The 23,427-nt window shown below is 42.4% G+C and overlaps 1 protein-coding gene and 1 long non-coding RNA gene across 13 annotated transcripts in view; one reads left to right on the top strand and one right to left on the bottom strand.

Moving 5' to 3' along the window:
- The window catches only part of SH3RF2 (SH3 domain containing ring finger 2), a 132,403-nt gene that overhangs the window by 29,356 nt on the left and 79,620 nt on the right, over window positions 1–23,427 (bottom strand). For all 11 annotated transcript variants that reach the window (XR_013379710.1, XR_013379711.1, XR_013379713.1 and 8 more), the window contains one exon: window positions 921–1,012. Coding sequence is in view for 5 of the 11 variants with exons in the window: in XM_077897700.1 (XP_077753826.1) it covers window positions 921–1,012 (92 nt within the window). In the remaining 6 variants the exon portion in view is untranslated. The remainder of the gene's footprint in view (window positions 1–920; window positions 1,013–23,427) is intronic.
- LOC144314054 (uncharacterized) overlaps window positions 1–23,427 on the top strand; it is a 51,116-nt gene that overhangs the window by 1,181 nt on the left and 26,508 nt on the right. The window lies entirely within an intron of this gene.

Below are 23,427 nucleotides of genomic sequence, written 5' to 3'. Positions count from 1 at the left end.
AGGAAAATGGTTGTAGCCAGCAAGTGAAGGGAAAGGAGAGGTCAGAACAAGCCTCTCTGATCCACTCCCTCTCCTGAGAGTGGGGACATGTTTGAGCCCCAGGAATGGCCCAAGGAGCTAGCTTAATGTAGGCAAGGAAGTAGACCCTGAGAATTGGGGGAAGGAACAGATTTTAGTTTGTGAGCACATAGTAGAATCTTGGCTTCATGGAAGGATAGAAGAGAATGGACTTGTAATATCACAAAATGTCCTTGGGTTTGAGCAGTGACTTTCTACTCTGTAATCCACACAGGATCAGGCAGATTAAATAACATCCAGATATAAGTTAAGGGGTGAAGACACTAGCAAGGCTGTGAAACTAAGAAAATCTGCCTGACTAAAAGCATTAAAAAGAACCCATGATGGCTTGCCAGATTCAGGTGACTAGTGTACGGCTTCAGGCTGGACATCAAGAAGTCCTTCCAGACTCCAAGGACCATGAGACACTGGAAGGTTTTATCAAAGGGGCTGGGGGTATGTCCTCATCCACCAGGTTTTCCTCCTCTAAAATGCCGTATTTATTTTCTGCTAATGCTGTATTTATTTTCTGCTGGTCCTAAAGCAACATATTTTTGTGACCCATCATTTTGAATCTATATAGTAAGTCAATAGAAACTGCAATATCCAACCTCCCAACAATGTTCTGGTGTATAATCTTCCAGTCTCTTTCAATTCTTGGAAAATAATGAGCTAGGAGGATGTGGTTTGCCAATTTATGGGGTTTTATTAAGCATGATTTCCTTTAAAAGATGTAAGGGAAGGGGAGATATTGTCTCTCTAGATGGAATGGTTTGGGAGTGGTAATGCTTGACGGCAGAGGGATGGCAAAGACGGCCACTCTGGCCAGGACCTAGAGATGGAGGGCTGAGCTTGTTACTCACATGTTGGCGGAGAGGTGTTGCTGGGATCCAGGAAGACTGACGATGGCTGTGGAATGTCCTGGGGAGGCGGGTACAGGGTGGTAAGTGCTGACCTACACAGAAAAGACAGCCAAGCAGAACCAGTGAATGCCACAAGCCAGGCCCACAGCAAAGCTGCTGCAGAAAGGCCTGATGCAGCTGAAAACCAAGAGCCATGCCCAGTGCCACCCATCATGCATCTTCTCTGTGGTTTGTGGCTGTGGGCAGAGTAGGGTGGAGATAGACTGGTTTATGGCCTGCTGGGGTGGCATGCCAGGGCTGCATTCCCAAAGACTGCTCAGATATCGGCAGAAGATGAAGACTCATGCAATTTCCAGTTGACAGGGCACTGCCAGGCTCCTTGATTTTCCCTCCAGTCTCTCCCCACCTCCTCCCAGTACACTTAGCCCTCCTATGGAAACCTACTCTCAGAAAATGATATGATGGCTACTAATGAGAACTTAACACTGGCCAGGCACTTTTAAGTGCTTTGCAAGTATCATCTAATTTAATCTTTACTAAAGGTACTATTATCTTCTCTAATTTTGAATGAGAAACTGAGGGAAAGATCACCCAATTAGTAAGAAATCAAGTTTTAAACTCAGGTAGTCTAGGTCCTGAGCCCATACTCCTATTAGTGCTCATATTAATACACACAGAGACATACCAGTTAGCCAGTGATTTGAATAGGTGAATCTGAATAGTGTTCACTTTGCCAGGATGAAAGAGGGAGTAACAGTGCTAGACACACCTGGAAACTACTCTCCTGGCACCCTGCCTGTGTTACACATGACCTTGCTTCTTTCCTTCTTGCCACCTCTCATAGATGTGACTGCCCCTGCGGTTAGACTATAATTTGCATGAGGGCAGGGACTATCCCTTGTTCATTGTTATCTTTTCTATGCACTCAATATGTACTTGTAGCTTAAAGAACAAATAAATGAAAAGGTCTTCCTACCCAGTAGACCCAAGGACTGACGTAATCTCAACCATCTCCATGTCTTCCAGAGTAAATACATCACCATGAGTGATAATAACTATATGTGTGTGCCTTTTTAGGGCTGTACTTTTGTGGGTACAACTCTTGTTTGTATATGTGTATTTGGGCAAGTGGGGATGCATTATTGAGTGCATGTGTCTCTTGTTCTGTGTGTATGTTTATTTACAACTCATGACAATTATATGCACATGTGCGACACTATGGTCTATTGTATATTTGGTTATGTTCACACATGTGAGTCTTTGGATTGATATGCACGTATATATACTGTGTGTGATGGTCTGTATAAGGGCCTGTGATTGGAAATGTCTATGCGGGATTCTATGTGTATATATGTGAACTCTAGAGGTGTGTGCCAGTATACATGACTTGGTAGTTTTGTGTGTGTTCTTTGTTGATGATTGTCTAAGTATATGTGTGCTGTGTATTTATGTTTGTCAGTTTTAGGATAGGATTAGAAAACCATTCCAGTCAGATAATAACAAGGGTTGAGGAGAATGTAGAGAGACTCAAACTCTCATACAGTTGCTGGTGGGTAGGAATGTAATATGGTGGAGCTCCTTTGGACAATAGTCTGATGGTTCCTCAAATGATTAAACAGAATTAGCAGTATACCCAGTAAGTCCACTCCTAGTACATACCCAAGAGACAATGTAAACATGTGTCTACATAAATACTTATACATGAAGCATTACTCATAATAGCCAAAAGGTGGAAATAACCCCAATGTCCATTGACTGATGAATGGATAAATAAGATGTGGTGTATCTGTACAATGGAATATTATTCAGCCATAAAAGGAATGAAGTATTGATACAGGTTATAACATGGATAAATCTTGAAAAAATTATGCTAAGTGAAAGAAGCCAGATACAAAAGACCATATTATATAATTCCACTTATGTAAAATGTCCAGAATAGACAAATCCGTAGAGATAGAAAGTAGATTAGAGGTTGCAAATGAGAAGGGTTATGGGAGTGGCAATTAAAGTACAGGGTTTCTTGTGGAGGAGAAGAAACATTGTAAAGTTGTGGTAATGGTTGCACATATCCATGAATATATTTAAAAACCCCACTAAATTGTACATTTTAAAATGGATGAATTGTATGGCAGGTGAAGTATATCTCAATAAGCTCTTAAAAAAATTCCATAGTCACCCATCTGGTGCTCTCTAATGCTGCATAAAATAATCTGAGCTTTGCAATCAAATACTGTCACACCAGTTTCTCTTAAACAGAGAAGAAAAGTTGCCAGCTTTCGGCTAGGCTGCTCCTTCCCTGTGACTGGGCAAGATAAATCCCTGCTGGGCTTGGGAGATGTGCCAAGGGAGAGTCTTGTTATGTGAACAATTAATCTTATGTGCATGGAGACGGTTGGACCACTGATTAATCAGGATGCATTTCACTTAATACCCATGACTTTCCAGTGTTATGTTTGAGTAAAAAGCCCTTCTAACTGTAAACACTATTAATCATTAAGGGAGAGGGAAGATGCCAGAATGCAAAGCCATCCCTCCATGGCACTAGGCTATGTCTTTTTATTGCTCTGGGTCTTCACCTGGAGAGGGGGGTCCTTCCCCCTACTTGGAACACTGAACCTCACCAGGACTAAAACTAGTGGGCTTGTGATGGAGTGCTTTCTGTTATGGAAAGGGAAATGAGGCTTGATTCTCAGGTTGTGAGGTTTCCTGGCAGAGAAGGAGAATATGTGTGGACAAGGAGGGAAGAGGCAAAGGAGGAGGGAAAGAAGGGGAGATAGTGGACAACTCTGGGGGCAGGAGTGTGTGTTTCAGAAACTGGGACAAGGACACAGTGAGAGAAAGAAAGAGAGCTAGGGGATAGAGGAAAGAAGGAAGAAGAAAAGACAGATGAAAAAATGTCCGAAAAAGTCTTATAAACCTTATAGAAGATGGCAAACAACCCAATTAAAAATACCACAAGAGAAGATGTATTAAGTGGCCAAGAAGCATGTGAAATGATGCTCAACATCAGCAATTATCAGGAAAATGTGAGGTAAAACTACCATGAAATACCACTATATACCTACGAGGATGGGTAGAATTAAAAAGACTGACCATACCAAGTGTTGGTGAGAATGTGGAGTAACTCTCTTATATACTGCTGGTGGAATGTAAAATGATGCCACTATGTTGGAAAACAAGTTGGCCATGTTTTATGAAGTTAAATATACACTTACTACACTACTCAGCAATCCTACTCACAAGTAGTTATCAAAGTAAAATGAAAACATATGCCCATACAAGGACTCGTATATGAATGTTCTAAGTGGCTTTATTCATTTTAGCCCCAAATTCAAAACAACCCAAATGCCACAAACTGTGGTATAACCACAAGGGAATCTCCCTGTCAATACAGGCAATGGCATGGATAAATCTTAATCTCATCCTAAGTAAAAGAAGCAGGACACACAAGACTACGTATTCTGTGATGCCATTTACATGTCATGCTAAAAAATGCCCAAAGTACCAACAGCCAGGGGTGAAGGGAGAGGACTGACTGATTGTAAAGGGGCACAAGAACATTTTCTAGGGTGATGGAACTGTTCTGTAACTTGACTCTGGTAGTCAATCACATGCCTTTATACTTTTGCCAAAAGTCATTGAACTGTATCCTTAAAATGGATGGACTTTATTTTATGTGACTTATAGTTCAGTAAAGCTGATAAAAAATATGAGTATATTATCTAGTTGGCAGGAAAATCCAAGTGAACTGAGCTCTGGGGTTGGTCAGAGGAGGGTATAGGGATGGTTTTGCTTATTGACGGGCAGCTAGCTAGTGACTCTCATAGCAGAGGGCCACCTGGGTAGGAGAGAAATCAAGAATGGAAATCTATGGATCACACCCAATCTCAATAAATAAGGCCAACAAAACTGAGTGAATGAATGAATGAATGAATGAATGAAGAGATAGGAAAAGAGAACAAGATAGACAAAGGTAGAGAAGAGAAAAAGTGGCAGGGAAGGAGGACAGACAGAACAAGACAGAAATGAAGGCCCCACCCAGTAACTGGGGACAACCAGGAGATGGCCAACTTCTAAGGAGACAAGTGTGTTCCTGTCACCAGACTGAGTGAATGGGTCTCTGGCAGGTGGTTCCCTGGGGTCAGCTGTGACCTCAGGTCCCTATGCCACAGGGACCTGAGGCCGGATGCGAGGTGTTCCAGCAAATGGTGCTTCCTGGTATAGCATCTGGGGGCTTGAGTGGGGATGGACGGAGGGAATGTATTTGAGGGTAGGGGTGGATATTTCTGTGATAATCTAAAAACATTTTTTTTCCTCTTTATTGAAGGAAATGACTCATTTAAAGGAAGCCTTTATCAGTAGCAGAAGAATATACCACTGCATGGCTTCTGGGCGTTTTTGGGTCTGGAAGTGTTAACGAGGGAGGAAACAGGCATGTAGTCTGGCATGAGGTCCTTCCCCAGCAGCCACACATGGTATGCAGAATGAAGCTCCATCTCAGGAGTCTGGAGGGGAGGTTTAGGTTAGTATTCAGGCAATGTGGGTTTAGCATTTGCCAGGGTTTGTGATTTGGGCAAGTGATCAATTCTGTAGGTCCTCTATGTCCTCACCTGTAAAATGAGGGCAACGATAGTTCTCTCAGAGTTGTTATGAGGATTAACTAGAGTAATCCATGCAAATTATTGAGCACATTGTAAAAGCTCAATAAGTACTACTTATTTAGATCTAGAACGAGATTAGCTGCTGCACAAGGTAGAGAAGGGGTGGGTGGAGCATCTACCTCCTTTTATGCAATAGCCTGCAAGGTTTGAACTGAAAGCAGGACCTAAGAATGTTGTGGGGGATGGGAAGAAGCAACCCCATCTTTCTGGAGGATAATGTTCCCCAACTCTCCAAAATGTAAGTTTGTTGTCCCCCTCAACCCATACTGTGGCACTCAGCTATTTCCTCCAGGGCTCATGCCTTTTGGCAACTTAGTGGGCATGAGGAGTGTGAACTCCTCGGGAGCCCCTGGTGCTTCTGCATCTTGGTATTCCCAGGAGCTAACAAGGGCCTCGAACCTACAGTGTTCACTCAGGTTTAGGAGAAGAGCTGCATTTTAGAGACAGAAAAATAGGTATTGTATGATAGTGCTCACCATTATCGATAATCTGGAGTCGACTATCAAACTTTATAAAGTTAAAAGCTCATTCCCCTGTAAAGATTAAGAGTCTTTTAGTCTGATTAAGAGTCAGCGATTGCAATGCGTGGACCTTGTTTGGTCCTAGCACTGGGGTTAACATAGTGAACAAGGCAGTTAAATCCATAATTCTATGAGCATGAGGGGTTCTGGGGTGGAGGTGCTCTGGGTGCCGCCAGGGGAGGCTTGCCTTGAGCTTCGAGAGGTATCTCACTCTCACACCCTATAATTTCAGTGCTAACTTCTATACCATCCTCATGGTCATTCTTCCCGATTTTACCAATGAGGAAACTGAGATAAAAAGTTTACATGATTTTGTGGAGGTGGCTGGCAAATGGTGGTCAGGTGGCCACTGGAAGCAAGAACCCTATATTCAGAGCCCTTTCTGTAGGACACCAAGGTTAACATTTTTTAAAAGATTTATTTATTTGAGAGAGAGAAAGTGCATAGATGAGCAAGAGAGGGAGAGGATCTCAAGCAAACTCTGCAGTGAGCATGGAGCCCAACACAGGGCTCGATCTAACAACCCTGAGATCATGACCTGAGCTGAAATGAAGAGTTGGATGCTTAACAAACTGCACCACCCAGGTGCCCCAACAGTTACCATTTCCATATTTCAATATGTCTAAAGGGGTCCTATATATGAGGCAGGTTGGTGCATCCTAGAAAAAAATCATCCTTCCAAATTCAGCATTCTGTTTTTATGCTCATGGATATATTATACTCACGATGACTACCATCCTGTCCAGCGCCCTGTGTAATGTGGAATAGATCCGAAGGCTGGAAGAATACTGTTATTTTTTATTTTTGTTCCTTATCTGGCAGAAGCAAGGTCTCAACAGTCAGGGCTCTTTCTGCCACACTGTTCTCCGTCCTTCCCATCTCAGTCTATGTCAGAGCCAGCTCAGCCTGATGAGCAAGGAGAGGCCACCCAGTGCTATTTATTTGCCCCGTGAGTAAAAACACTGAGAAAGAGAACTCATTTATGAGTTGGCAGCAGGTCCCTTTAGGTCTATCTCAAAAAAAAAAAAAAATCTTCTCAAGTACCCAGATAGGTCAGCAAAGTATCTGTAAAGACTACTGAGTTTATGTCTCCTAGGTAGTCATCAAAGCTTTGAATATTCCCTGTGATCTGCCTCCTACTTCACCTTCTTATATTCCCTCTCACTTCTTCACCTCCATCAGCCTTGGGTCTATTTTCCCAGATCCCTGAGCAGGTCACACTCACTTTCTGTCTCCCCTCATCTTTGCAGAACCCCAATCCCCATTTCTGCTCTGCTATTTTCCTTTGTTATGGAAATTTTAAATGATAAATATATAACACATACAAATAGGTGTATATAATTTTATGTATCACCAAAAGAAGAATAATAAAACTAACACCTGTATACATACCACCCAACGTAAAAAAAACAATAAAAATAGAAATTGAATACTGTACTGAGAGGCCTCCTGCATATTCCTCCATAATCAGGTCTCTGCCCCTCTCCTTGTAACTACAGTGCTGAAACGGATGTTCATCATTCTCGTGCTTCTCTATGTAGTTTTACCATCATGGCATACATCCCTAAACAACATGTTGTTTAAATTTTCTGTTTTTGAATACGGTGTGAATGGGATTTGTGTTGAGCATATTCTTCTGTGAGCTGCATCTTTGGCTCAATAATTTTTTGTGGTGGATTTTCACTGCCGGTGTGTATTTCACTGCATGCATATACCACCATTTAACCATTCTATCATTTATGTGTCATCTGGGCGATGTTCAGTTTGAGGCTGTTATGAACGATGTTGCTATGAGCATTCTTGTATATGTCCCTTGTGCTCCCCCGCCCCGAGCAAGAGCTTCTCCATGATACATATCGACAAGTAGTATTGATGGGCCATAGGGTATGAGCCTGCTCAGTTTTATTAGGTAATAACAAATTGTTTCCCAGTGTGGCTGTAACAATTTACACTTGTAAATTTACACTTCCACCAGTAGCAAAAGGCAATTCCTGTTACCTCATAATCTTGCCAGCATGTGGTAATGCCTAGCTTTTTAATACCTGTCTATGGTGGGTGTGAAATGATAGCTCATTGTGGTTTCAAATTAATTTCTCTGAGTACTAATGGGCTTGAGTTTCTTTTCAAATGTGTATGGGCCATTCTTACGCCTTGTATGAAATGCCTTTTCATGTCCTTTGTCTATTTTCTCTCCTCTGTTGGGTTATTTATTATTTTCTTAAGTTATGGAATTCTAATATTTTGGATATGAATTCTTTGTAGCTTCTATTTTTACTCTGTAGTGTTTTCTGATAAAGTTCTGATTTTTAATATAGTCAAATTTATTTATTTTTTTAAAGATTTATTTTTATTTATTTATGATAGACACATACACAGAGAGAGAGGCAGAGACACAGGCAGAGGGAGAAGTAGGCTCCATGCTGGGAGCCCGTCGCGGGACTCCAGGATTGCACCCTGGGCCAAAGGCAGGCGTGAAACCGCTGAGCCACCCAGGGATCCCCTATAGTCAAATTTACAATATATTTTCTTGTGGTTTATACTTTAAAAAATCTTGAATATGATTTTTTTATCCCAAGGTCATAAAGATGTATTTCTTTATAGTCTTCTAAAAGTTTTATAGTTTTGCCTTTCATATTTAAGTCTTTAATCCACCTGGAATTGATTTTTGACAAGGGAGGAATCCAATTTCATATTTTTCCACATGGATACCCAATTAGCCCAATGCCATAGTTCATTCTTCCCTTCTGATCTGCAAAGCCTGCTCTCCCATAAATCAAGTCTCTATGCTATGTCTATTTCTGGGCTCTCCAGTATGTTCCATTGGTTTAATAGAATACCTATGCTAAAGCCGTGCCATTTTAATTACTACAGCTTTGAACTAAAATTTGGTATCTGATAGGGTAGGTCCTCACCCCAACCAAATTCCATCTTCTTTTTTTTTTTTTTTTTTTAAATTCCATCTTCTTTAGAAATACCTTGGCTATTATCTTGCCTTCCATTAGAATTTTAGAATCACCTTTTGAGTTCCAAACAACCTACTGGGATTTGAATTTATAGATAAATTTGAGGTAAATCATCTTTAAGATTATGGAGTCTTCCTATTCAAGACCATGGCAAAATTCTTCATTTATTTTAGGTCTAATGTCTTTCAATGGAGTATTATAAATTGTTTCCAAAAACGGCTTGCATGTCTTTTGTTGGATTTATTCCTAGAGATTTGAAAAATGTAGTTGCTTTGTAAATGGTATCCTTTTAAGAAAATATTTTCTATTTTTTTTAAGAGTACAGAAATGTAATGAACTTTCTTGTATTGATCTTTAACCAGAACCCTTGCTAAAGTCATATTGATTCCTAATACATTTTTTTTCTCCGATTTTTCTGAGTTCTCTATATGGACAACAATATCGTCCACAAATAATGAATGATAGCTATGTTTCTTCTTTTCAAATACTTAACCTTTTACTTCTTTTTCTTGCCTTACTATACTGGCCAGGTACTCTGGGAGGGACAGTGTTGAGGAGGAGCATACTAGGCATTCATTCTGTTCTTTTTCATATGCTAAAGAGGAATGCCTTTAAGACTGAACCATTAGGTAGGATGTTTGCTGTAGATTTTTATAAATTCCATTTATCATGTTAGGGAAGTTCCCTTTTATTCCTAGTTTGCTGAGATTTTAAAAATATATGTATAATGAATGGACGTAGAATTTCTTCAAACATTTTTTTCTATAGCTATAGAAAAGGTCACATGATTTTCCCCCTTTAATCTGTTAATGTGATAAATTACATCAATTAATTTTTGAAGGTTAAACCAACCTTTCAATCTTGGGAAAAACCTACTTTAATCATGATGTATTCCATTTTCATAAATTCCTGGGTTTGGTTTGCTAATATATGCTTGAAGGTTTTGCATCTATGTTTAAGAGCAAAGTAGAGTTTAAATTTTCCTTTCTCATATTGTGGTTTTCTGGTTTTGATATTAAGGATATCTTAGCCTCATGAAATAAGTTGAGGGATGTCTTCTCTTCTTCTTTTCTTTGGAAAAGTTTATAAAGACTGAAAGGATTCATCTGTCAACCTGTTGGGATCTGGGTTTTCTTTGTGGGAAGATAAAAAGGTTTGTTTATTTATTTATGAGAGAGATGAGTGCAAGCACAAGTACATGCACTGGGATGGAGGAACAGAGGGAGAGAGATGGAGAATCTTAGGCAGATTCTTTGCTGGGTGTGGAGCCTGATGTGGGGCTTGACCCCAGACCCTGAGACCTGAGCTGAAACCACGAGTTGGATGCTTAACTGACTGAGCCACCTAGGTGTCCCTCTTTGTGGGAAGATTGTAAATTTCTTTAATGGTTATAATATTATTCTAAAGGGTTGCCAATGGCTGTTTATCAGATGTAAAATGTTTTTCATAAATCCTGTTTGCTGAAAGATAAATTCCTTATTAATTATTCTTCCGCTGGCTTCTTTTGTTTTTTTTTTAAATATTTTTTTTCTTTATTTATTTATGATAGTCACAGAGAGAGAGAGAGAGAGGTAGAGACACAGACAGAGGGAGAAGCAGGCTCCATGCACTGGGAGCCTGACGTGGGATTCGATCCCGGGTCTCCAGGATCGCGCCCTGGGCCAAAGGCAGGCGCCAAACCGCTGCGCCACCCAGGGATCCACCTGCTGGCTTCTTTTGGGAAAAAAAGGTGGTGCTTGGAATATCTGTGTAGAAGTTTGGCAATCCCAGCCAATATGGATCCCCATAATGTGAGTTCAAGTCCTTAGAGTCAGTCTTCAGAGTCCCACTCCTTTAGTCAAGAATAACTCTATAAGACAGTCACTGACTATGTGGATTTCTGTAACTCCATGAGATGCTATGCAGCCATGGCTAAGAGAATGAACTTGGGCTGTCTGAAATAAGTTCAAATTTTGGCTGTGTGAAGCTTAGACTTAATTCCTCTGAGTCATTGTTTCTTCATCACTAAAAGGGGGCAAAGTTAGTTGTAGTTACCTCATAGAATTTTTGTGAGAATCCAATCAGACCATGCCTGCAAAGTACTCCACACAATGTAACTCTGATAAGATGGGAGACATACAGGGCAGATTTGTGAGAAGATGATGGCAACAGGACTTTCTCACTCGGACTGGATTTTAGAAGGAAATATTCATTCTCTAGGACACAAGAGCCAGCCACAACAGTCCACATTCCCATTGAGGATGACTTGGTGATGGGTGTATTGACTGTGTGTGGGGGACAGGAATTCAGGAGTCTCTTTCCTGACACTGGATTGGCCTATCTCAACCTAAGGCTTCCAGAGAAGGATAAGGTCTAGCATCTCTCTGTAGCTGTGTTCTGCATTGGGTTCCTGGGACAAAGATGAAAATGAACTTGTCCCTTAAACCACAAAGACAAAAAATCTTCTTTAAACTGAGTCCTTTGGTTGGGCACTGTGACCCCCAGCCCTGCCACTCTCCCTTCCATCCTCTACCTCAAGAAACCTTGCAGGCAGGTTTTAGTACCAAAGCTGAGTCTGATGGGGTGCACACTATTAGGGCTTGTTCAAAGGCAGGGTATACCCAAACCTTAATTATAACCTTTGCCCTCCTAGTCATAACAGTCTATTTGAGAAGTAACTGCATGGCAATAATTATAATTAAATCCTCTCACTGGGCTTCATTAAAGGACATAAAAATTTAAACAAGCAAAGCTCCTCTTAAATTTGCTGTGGTCTTCTCATGGCGTTTATTCACAGAAGATGCTTGTTATGCATTTACTAAGTATCGAGCGCCAGGCTATGTCTTGAGGATTGGTAACAAAGGCCAGTGCGCACCAGGATAGTGCAGACTGTATGAGAAATCTTCAATCTGTCCCACACCAGGCTCCCGACCTCACAGTTGCCAGACAAAAGCATCCCAAAGAAGCCTAAGTCTCTAAATATTTAGAAATATTCTACTTGCTTCTTTTTTTTAAAAATTTTTCTTTATTTATGATAGTCACACACACACACACACACACACACACACACACACACACAGAGGCAGAGACATAGGCAGAGGGAGAAGCAGGCTCCATGCACCGGGAGCCCGACGTGGGATTCAATCCCGGGTCTCCAGGATCGTGCCCTGGGCCAAAGGCAGGCGCTAAACCGCTGAACCACCCAGGGTTCCCTATTCTACTTGCTTCTGATAGACTACATGTGGTCCTTAGAGATCAGTTTTCTATGGTGGAGATATTTGGGCTGACAGTTCTTTCCTGAGCTAAGGAAAAATGGACCCACGAGGAGATCTGGATGGGGACAGTAGCAGACTAAAAGCAGTCAGAAGATGAAGTAGCATAATCAGGAGGAACTCGGAGTCTGCGTTCAGATTTTCCCAGGTATGGCTCCCCACATTGTTACTCTTTCACAGAGTAACCCTGGGCAAGCTATTGAACCTGCCTGCTCCTAGATTCCTTTATCTGGTTTAGGTGAGTTTGACAGCTTTTTCTCTACAGATTTGGCAATTTTTATGGGTCTGACCCTGGGGGAGATAGCTGGAAAGGCAAATTGAAGTAGGACTAAGAATTAATTTTTAAAAACCCCTTCTAAAGAATTTAGTGAGTCCAGAAATCATTTGACAATGTCAAATTCATTTGGCATTTTCAGAATGTTAACTTCTTTCCATGTGTTTGTTGTCTATTAATATTTTTAAATTCTCAGAGGAATCACTGCAACCACAATGGACATTTTTGTTTAAAATTTTTTTTTTAAAATACCTATTTATTTGAGAGAGAGTGAGCTTGTGAGTGGGGGATAGGGGCCGAGGGAGACAGAGAGAGAATCTCAAGCACACTCCTCACTGAGTGTGAAGCCATATATGGGGCTCAATCTTATGACCCTGTCATCATGACCTGAGCCGAAACTAAGAGTTGGAGGCTTAAACAAGTGAACCACCCAAGCGCCCTCAGTAGACATTTTTAAAAAGAGAAAAAAAAATTGTTCACTGCCCCACCACATTATCAATTCAGTTGTCTTTGCTCTCTTTGAGTAAGTACTCTCAATAAATGAAGGATTTATGATCTTAGGAACTGTAGGATCTCGAGCTCTCATAGGCTAATACCTTTTTTGGTGGCAAGTCTGCTTTTCTCTTCTGTATCGCTATCATAGGAGACACTTGGGAAAACACCCTGGACAGAGGCTAAACCCTCTGATGTGGTTGGTCACTTAACAATTTTTCCTTCTCATGGGATTGATGGGATGTGGCTGCAAAGTCCTTTCTAAAGGCAGGCTCAGGGATCTACAATGAGTGAAAAGGACACGTGACATTTCCCAAGCCAGTGCTTAAAGCCCATTTCTGGATAGCATGCTTGTTGTCTTTGTGATTCAGGGGAAGCTTGCCCTCTTCTGTCTCAAATTAGATTTAAATAGTTTTGATTGGCTGCCACCACAGACCACCATCCCTGCCCTGAGAGCCCAGCCTTGGTTCTAAAGAGGCTGAATACCCTTCCAGTGAGCACTCTGCAGTCTTCCCCTTTCACTGAGTAAACCATATATGCCCAGGGCCCTAGGCTGTTTATATAATTGATGCATCTCACCTTCCAGGTTCATGCACTGCACTTGAAGGAAACAGAAAGTAAAGCCTTTCCAGGTGTCATGATACCTGCTAAAAAGGGATAAAGACATGCACTTGCATTTAGGACTGGATCCCTAATTTTGGACCCTCCTTAGAGCAACTGTAAAAGGATTATTTGCATCTTTAGTCTTTAGAATGATACCCCAGCACCCAGTAAAGAAAGTCAGTGTCTAAACCCTCTGGGGCAGCTGTGAAGAAACTATCCTTTTCCCAGTTCTCTCTTCTATTGGTGTTAAAATTTGCTAACAACAAACTTTTAAGGTATATTTTTGGGAGAAGTTTTCCTTCTTGTTCTTTATCTTCTCTAGAGGTTCCCTAACTCAGCTTCTTCTCCCAACAATGGTTTTCCACAAAAGGGGGGTGTCATTTCTCTCAAAAGAAGGCTATGTGCCATGCCAGTGGATTTTGACTGGCAGATCCTCATTTACATTTGGAGAGCAAAGATTTGGGAATGTGTGATGCCTTCCTCTCAAGTTGTTCTAAGTGTTCTGATTGCTAGGTGTGGCAATGTGAGCATGAGGTCGAAAAGAAGGCACAATCCCTGCCCTCAAGGGGTGCATAATCTCACTGAGATAAAATGGGGGGATACCTAAACAGATTTTGGAAATCACACAACTACAAGAGCTAGTATGTACAGAATGCTTGCTAGGAGCCCCCTGTTCCTAAGTACTCTGTTATCTCATATAATCCTCACAATACACCAAAAGGTTAAATTCTATTATTAGCATCACCATTCCCAGTTTATAGATGAGAATGTCAAGGCAAAAACATATTAAAGTAATTTTCCCAAGGCCACAGAGCCAGCAAGTTGGCTAAGCTGGGATTCATACCTAAAAGTCCTGACTTTAGGGGTGCCTGGCTGGCTCAGATGGAAGAGCATGCAATTTTTAATCTTGAGGTTGTGAGTTTGAGCCCCATGTTGGGCACAGAGATTGCTTAAATAAATAAACCTAAAAAAAAAAAAAAAACGTAAAAATCCTGACTTGAGAGCTGGCCCTCTCAGAGCTCCCTTCAGTTATGCAAAGCAGTGTGTGCATTTTGGAGGTTGGACCAAGTGACTGGCTGGCAGGAAAGGCAGAAGGGTTCTCAGGGTGCAGGAGTCAGTGGGGGCTGGAACCTTCAGACAAGCCCTCTTCTGCTCTCTGTACCTCATTTTCCAGGCTGAGCCAGGAAGGGTTTCTGTGGTTTCTGGGGACTCTGTAAAGACAATTAAAAAGAGATTTCCCAGTGACAGAGGTTTTATGGCATACTTGTATGGCTTTCATGAGGCACAGGCAGTAGGATGCCAGGCTGGGCTGTGGCTCTGCGGGAGAGAACTGACCACATTGGGATAGTCACACATGCTCAGGTGGCCACTGGCCAAAACAAAGATGTCACCACACCCAGTGTCACTTTACCCCATCACAGACTGGATAAAATGGCTGTCCCTTATGTAATAACCAAACTCTTTTTTTTTTTTTTTCTTTTAAGTGCTGTGGCCGGGGGACTCAGGTTCATGCCAATTATGTGAGTCTTGAAAATTCCAAAGGCCCTTCCCCTTGGCTTTAGAATCCTAACATGTGGGAGCTGGAAGGGACCCTGAAGATAATCTCATTTAATCCCCTGAGCCTCAGAGAGGGGAAATGGTATGCTGAAGGTCACATGTGCCAGTTGGTAGTTGGTGAGAGTTAGGTCAGGCCCACCACTGGCAGATGAAATCATGTCTTGGTATCTGGTTGAAGTGGTTAGTATACTTGTTTTCCAGACAGTGTTTCACTCATTTTCAAGAAATATCTATTGGGATTTCTGTGTGCCTCTCTCTGTCCTCATGGAGTTTATATTCTACTGAGGAAGCAGGCAAAACAACAAAAACACACAAAACAAAAAGAAGAAAACAAAGTCTGCATTCTAGAGGAAACAAAGTAACTGCAGGGACGTGTATTAGATAGGGTGCTTTTAATTCCACATTTTCCTACCTGGTTAGGATGACCTCAGACATGAAATTCACCCCAAACCAACACATTGCCCATCCTTTGCACTTGGAATTATACCTTTGGGATCGGTCCTATTCACCTGTAGCACAGAGAAGAGATGGGGCTGAGGATGCATTAACTGAAGGCATATTTTGTCCATATATGGGAGGGAGGCCACAGTCTCATAGGCATGGCTGTCTGGCTTCCAGCCCAAGGGTGCAAGTGTTTTTGTCCTGACAGAAGCCCCAGATGCTAAAGCACTAAAGCATGGGCACACCCTCAGTAAGAGAAGCCATCAATTAAGTTCAAAATCCCATGGCTGGCAAGGCATGAGCAAGCAAGGCAAAATGACGTGATCAGCAGAACGTGGCAGTGATACCCTGTGTCCTCATTATATGGCATCTGTACAGACCCCATAGCCTGCACTCACTTGCTCACTCATAGATCTCTCCTTCCTACATTCGCTCATATTCTTATTTTTTTGTTCAATCTCCCACTTTTACAAGAATTCCCTCAGTCATTTATGTCTTCTTTCATCTAGCTCCTCAAGCTTTACTCATATATTTATCCAGTCTCTTGTTTACATTTATTGACTCATACACATTGGTACACATACATTCGCTGGGTTTTACCCACTTCCTCACTTAACACATCCTACTAACATTTACCAAACATCCCTTGTGTCCAGCTCAATTGGGCTTAGCCCTGGAGGGGTCAGAGGGCACCAGTTACCCTGTCCTTACAGAGTTATTGGCAGTAAGGCAGCTTTTAGATAAATTCCAAAACAAGGTGTGAAATGACGAATGTGCACCTGGAGGCATAGATCAATTATTGTGGGGGTTCAGGTGGTGCCCTCTCAAGCACCCAGTTGTCCTTCTTCCCTGAACTGGTGGAAGGGACCAGGTATACATGGTCTCACAAAGGACCTCAGAAATTGCTAGACCAGTGGGTATTTGCATTTTAGAGGAGGAGAGAGGGAGCAATGTTTTAGCCTAAGGGTCAGTAAACTTTCTCTTTAAAGGGTCAGGTAGTAAATACTTTAGGCTTTGTGGGTCTCTGTCACAACTACTCAGTGCTGCCACAGTACAAAGCATAAAGAGAATGGCTGTGTGCCCGCAAAACTTTATTTTGGGACATTGAAAATAGAATTTCATATAATTTTCACATGTCATGGAATGGTCTTCTTTTGATTTCCCTCCATTTAAAACTATAAATACTGGGGTGCCTGTCTAGTTCAGTTGGTGGAGCATTCAACTCTTGGTCTTGGGGTTGTGGGTTCCAGTTCCAGTATAGATCCAGAGATTACTTAAAAAAATGAAATCGTACCAAAAAAATAAAACTGTAAATACCATTCTTAGATTATAGGCCATACAAAACCAGGCTATGGGCCGTATTTGGACTATGGGCTGCAGTTTGCTGATCTCATTTTAGCTCAAAGAAATGAATGAACAATGGATAGATGCCAGGTGGTGCAAACAGTGTGGGGTGGATAGTCCTTCTCCCCATGGCCGCGTTCTCTCCTTATGCAGAGAGATGAGAGCCCAGAGAGCACTTGATTCCAGGCATAAGGAATGGGACTTTGAAAATAAAGGATAGGCATGCTCTGACCTTGTCAATGTTTTATGTACTTGAAACTGACACAGGAGAATGTCTGAAACAATGAACTCTCTCCCTGACCCAGTATGTGCTAGCTCACAGGTATAGGGTTTGCCTCCCAGTGTTTGCCCAGGACTTGGTGCATAAGAGGTACTCAGTAAATCTTTAATGAACGAATGCCTGACATGTGGCAGGCACGCCATGCTTGTGAACAGGGCCACCAAGGTAGTGAGCCTTCTATAATCTGTGCCAGCTCAGGTGAAGTCAGAGGTGGTAGGGAAAGGCCTTAAGAGCTCAGTTAGGTAGCCAGATCTGAGCCTAGCTGGTGGGGATGATTTGTTCACGTTTCCGACTCTGCCCTCTGTATCCTCAGGGTTGCCCCAGACCCAGCCGTGAGAAAGCACGTCTTCCCTAGCTGAAGTGTCTGGAAACAGACAAACTGGTGTTTACAATATTCTCTGCATATGTAAGCAGGTTTTATTATGTATCTAGTTGTGCAATTTTCCACCAGGCCTTGCTTGTTTTGGAGTGGGAAGAGAAGATGAAGGATGGATATTGTGTCTCCCAAAGTCGTGTTTTAAAATATAATGAACATTGTTTTTTTTCTCTAAAAGAAAGTGGCCTATTTCATTTAAGTTTCCCCTTTCTTGGAAAGGAGGAAAAATGAGTGGGAAATATCAGAAAGGGAGACAGAACATGAAAGACTCCTAACTCTGGGAAATGAACTAGGGGTGGTGGAAGGGGAGGTGGGTGGGGGGTGGGGGTGACTGGGTGACGGGCACTGAGGTGGGCACTTGACGGGATGAGCACTGGGTGTTATTCTATATGTTGGTAAATTGAACACCAATAAAAAATAAATTTATAAAAAAAAGTTTCTCCTTTCTTTTCTTTTTTGAGAGCACTGTTCCACATCAAAAGTAAAATTCATGAAGCATTACCAAAGTGTCGTGACAGGGGTGCATATTTTGCTTTTCCATGGGAATCATCTAAGAGCATGTCTCTTCCGCAGAAATCCTTACATATGAAGACCTATTTTTCAGTTCATGCTTTGAGGAAAGGATATAGTGCAGTTGCTTACTTGCTGAATAAACCCAGATGTGCCCCTTGCCTGGTGTAGTCTTCAGATAATGCCACAGAAGATGATGTAGAATCACTGAATCTTGGATTATAGGCCTGTACATGAGTGGCAAACTCATGACACACTTCCTATTCCTGGGTCCATACCAGACATTGCTAATCAATTCCATCCTTCTTCCAAACTGAGCCTGTTCCTGCCCCAGAATCATCCCTAAATGAAGTCAGCATGTGAGAAGCCCCACTCTTGCCGCTTGGGTGGGGAAAGAGCATGTGTTTGGAAGAGAGTCAGACCCAGATTCTGACCCAACCCTAAAATGTAATTGCTGATAACTCTGAATTAGGTATTTAGCTTCTCTGAGTCTCAGTTCTTCCATCTAAGGTGGAAATAACATCTATTCACAATTCTCAGCAGCCAAGATGTATGTAACACCCTGGCTCTGGGTCTGGCATCTGCTACCCACACCATAAAATTAGCTTCTTTCCTGTTAAGTTGAGCAGAGTATAAAGGCGATCTTTTCCCACAATCTACTCAACATACAGATCCCTTCAATTTCTCTGGCCAGGGACACACTAATCTCTGCTTTAATCTCTGTTTGTACATTCCAGTGATGGCACTGGCAAGCCTACCCATCCCACGTTTGGAAAGTTCCAGATTTCTCCAAGGCCCTTATATTCTTCACATGTGTTTAGAAAGAAGGGTCTGCTGTGGCTACGCAGAAAGGGCCTTTGCCTTGCACATGCCTGATGTTAGCTGCCATCTACTCTGCGTTGACTATATGCCAGGCCCTGTGACTGTCCTTTACCTCACTTGTTGCCACCCGGGGCTGATTTCAATCCCGGGGAACATTTGACAATGGCTGGAGACATTTTTTATAGTCACAACTGAGTGGTGGGTGCTGCCGGCATCTAGCGGGGAGAGACCAGGGACGCTGCTCAACACCTGACAGTGCACAGGTCAATCCCACGACAAAGAATTATCTGGCCTGAAGTGCCAACAGCACTGAGGCCAAGAAATCTTGTCTGTGAACATCTCACTCAGTGTTCTGACAGACCTATGTGAAAGGTGCTATTTGTTTTACGGCTTTAAGATGAAGAAACTGAGGCTCTGCAATGTTGAGCCACACAGCCAAGGTCTCTGTGCCATTAAGGGGGATACCAATGCCCCACATCTTCCTCTCTACTGCCCTCCTTGTGTCTGTTGCCCTGCAGCCTCTCTTTCTCTTGCCCTCCTATTCGATTTTGCTGATTCTATGAGGGGGAGAAAGCACGAGGGAGCATGCAAGCACATGTGTTGCGGGCCCACTGACCTTGGCTATCTATTACCCCTGCTTCTGGCTCCCAGAGCTAAGGAGTTTGTGTTCAAAATGTCTGAAGTGCAAGCTGGGCTGCTCCCTCTTTCACCTGGGCAGGGTTGGGCCTCCTGAGTGCCTCACCTGCCAGGATTAATTGGGCAAAGTGATGATGTCAAGTTTAACTTCTTGTTGGAGAAATGCTGAATCAAGGAAGCAAGCCGAATAGTGGGTTTAATTACTGAACCTGCTTTGGTCACCAGAAACCAGAGAGACTTCTCCGCAGAGGACCTCAGGAAGCTTGGGCGTGGTGGGGAGCCAAGGAGCGCAGGTGTGGCCGCGCACCAAGTGTTGGCATCTGCTGCCCTGACTTCAGGAGAAAGGGAACTGGGCTGCTGGGGCTGAGGAGAGAAGCTGGTGGGACCTTGCATTGCCTGTTTGTTTTCCAGCAAGCTCCGTGCCCACTGTGACCCCAAGATCAAAAGTTACAAGCTCTGCTGGCTGAGCCAGTGGGCACCCTGCTTCACCTGTTTGTTTTTAACCTGGCTGTCTCTGTCCTCCTTCAGTCTCCACCTGAAGATCACTTCATCAGGGAGGCTTCTCTGACCTCCCAGACGAGGTGGGTCCTCCCTCACAAATTCCCATCATTTCCCATCCTTAACTCACAGCACTTCACACACTCACAGTCTCGTAATCAAGTATGTATAATACCTGGTTTCTTATTGGTCTTCCCTGCTAGCCTGCAGGTTTGTAAGAATAGGGACCATGACCCAAGAATAGGGATCATTACCTGTGCCTGGCCCATGGGAGGCACCCAGAAATTCTTTGTTGGCTGCTTTACTGATGGGCTGTGAGCAGATTGGGCAACTACTCAAGGTGAAGATGGGCTCACAAAAAAAGCTGAAGATGGTGGACAGACAGCTCTGCCTCAATCTCCACCTTGGTCTCTCTTGTCCAAAGCCTTTCTTCCTGGAGCCATTCCTGGTTTCCTTCCCGAGGGTTCCCCTGGAGATTATAGCTGAAGATCTGAACTGAGCAAGTACAGTTGCCCCAGGGGTCCTCTAGATATAAGCCAAAAGTTGCTCCCTTCCTTCTGAAATGGTCACTGTTTATCAGGGGAGCAAAGGAGCTCTTGGAAGCCTCTGCACTGCGAGGCAGGCTCCAACAGATCATCCTCTGATGTGTGTGGCTCATGAATGTCATTCTCAGCAAGGCCTGGGGATGGAGGATGGTTACAGCTTCCTGACATGACCTGGCATTAATAACAGAGTGAACATTTATTGAGCTATTTGCCACTGTCAAACCTGGCCAGTATCTCACATACATGTACTGCCTTGTTTTATCCTCATAGCAATCTTATGAAGTTAAAAAAAAATTAGTTCCATTTCACAGATGAACAGTTGAGGCCCAGAGAGATTATGTAACTTGCCTAATGTTATACTGCTCAGTGAGAGGCAGAGTGAGAGTTTCATCCTGGATCTGGTGGTCCCCAAAGCCCACATTTTCTCATTCGAGAGCCTGTGCTGAGAAACATTACTGGAAAGCTCTTTGCCTCAGAGAACTCTCCCTGACACCTACTGTATCTTTGCGGTAGGCAGAAAGGAAGCAGGTCTCTTGTGTGATGGTGTGCTTGAGCACAAGGAGGGATCACAATGATGACCATCATTCACTAAATAATAGGAACAGGTTTTCATGGTGTTATCTGGCTTCTGAATACACTGTTAACAAATTAAACTGCCAAAGATCAGTTTCATCATTCCACCTAGAAAACGAGAAAATTAGGATCTGGAGAGGCAAAGATGCCTCACCCAAGGCCATGCAGCTAAGTGGTGGGAGCTCAGATCAGATTCTCTTTGGCCTACCTGGGTCTGTGATGGCAAGTCCAGTGCTAATAATGGCTATCACCACTTGGGACTATAGGACCCAAAGATGAGACATTAAATTATATAAGGACTCCTAATTCTGTCTTAAATTGCAATGACAAGTTTTTTTGGAAGACCTTGAATCTGTCATAGAAGTACATTTTCCTGCCAGTTTTCTTATGTATGAGACAAGATCATCCTCATGTCTGCCAGTAGTTGTGAAAAATATACCTTAGGACATTCAGCTCAAAAGGACATCTAGATTTTCGAAGATGTTTCACTTGCCTCTTTAAGTCAGGGGTTCTCCTCAGTGACACAAATGATGATATGTTCTAAGAGCTCTGCTTGGAGGAAAGAAGGTGATAGCAATGGCCATAGGTAGCCCCAATGACTCTTCATGAAAGCCTCTACCCATTTTGCAGATGAGGACACTAAGGCTCAATGGGGTAAGGTACTCAGTTCGATGTCCCTTACGAATTACATGGCAAAATATGGCATGAAGCTTTGCCTAACTCAAAGCCTTCTTTATTTATATTAAACTGCCTTCCTCTGTAGGGAAAAATAAAAACCCAAATCAAAGCCCAACAGTAATAGTTTCCATAGGCTCCTTCAGCATTTTCAGTATTCATTTTCTCACAACCTTTGTGATGGTAGAGACTTCTTGGAACTCATGAAATCCCTCATGCTCTGATTTATGTTCTGTTCCTCTTCTGGACCCGGGAGTATAAAGCCAGTATATAAACTCAAGTTTGGTAAAATAAAATCAACACTCACTCTCAAATTTATCCTTTCTTTTCCAGGCTGAAGAAAACCTAGGCTTTTTCTCCTAGTCTTAGCCCAGGGTGGGAACCAGACCTTAGGAGGAGTGGGAGGATGAGCAAATGGCTGAAGAGACCAGGATGCTGAGGCTGGCCTGAGGGCAGTGATAAGGATATAAACAAGAAGACTGACACAGGCAGGCAGGGGGAGATTAGCCTGGCTGGCAGCGGCCAGTGGAAAAAGGGTAGCAGCAGTTCAGTGATGGCAAACATGCCAGGCGAGAAGGTGGTGAGAAATGAGTCCTATCTTTGAGCTAGGGAAACGCCCAGGAACAAACAAGGAAGAGAGAGAGAGAGAGAGAGAGAGAGAAACAGAGACAGAAGGGATATAGCGGTTGAGGCATGAATTTTGGATTGCTCAACATATGCTGAGCACCTATGATATACAGGTTTGGAAATCACTGTGAAATAAAGTAGGTATGACAGTACAGCATGTTACACATAATCAGCCCTTAGAAAGTAGTAGTCAGTCTTGTAGAAGAACTACAGCTTAAAAATAATTTAGGAAGAATGATAGATTTGGAAAGTCACTATTTGCAACCTCAAATGAATGTTCATGAACAGCACCTTAAACCATTAGGTGAAATGCTGATGGGGAACCTTATAATGGGCAGAGAAGGCTGACAACACATGAATCTGAATCAATGCAAAATGAGAGACATTCTTTTACATGTAAAATCTGGACCCTGACCTCACATCATACACAAAAATTAACTCCAAATTCATATACCTAAATGTAAAACTAGAAAAGTCTTAGATGAAATTGTAGGGTAAATTTGGTGAAATTGGACTATGCAATGGATTCTTACATATGTAAGCAATGAGGGAAAGAACAGATAAACCGGACATTATCTGTAATTAAAACTTTTGTACTTCAAAGGACTCCACCAAGAACATGAAAAGGCAATTACAGAATAGTAAAAAATTTTGCAAGTCACATGTCTGATAAGAGACATGCACCTTGCATATATGTACATATGTACAGAATTTTAAAACTCAGTAATAAGATAAATGACCCAATTAAAAAATATAGCAAAGGATATGAATAGACAGTTCTCTAAAGAATTTGCATATTCAATAAACACATGAACAGACGCTTAGCCATCAAGGAAATGCAAATCAAAACCACAGTGG

The sequence above is a fragment of the Canis aureus genome, chromosome 5, assembly GCF_053574225.1.
Source record: "Canis aureus isolate CA01 chromosome 5, VMU_Caureus_v.1.0, whole genome shotgun sequence".
Classification (NCBI taxonomy): Eukaryota; Metazoa; Chordata; class Mammalia; order Carnivora; family Canidae; genus Canis; species Canis aureus.
Note: the sequence above shows the minus strand (reverse complement) of the source record. Positions and strands in the feature narration are given on the sequence as shown.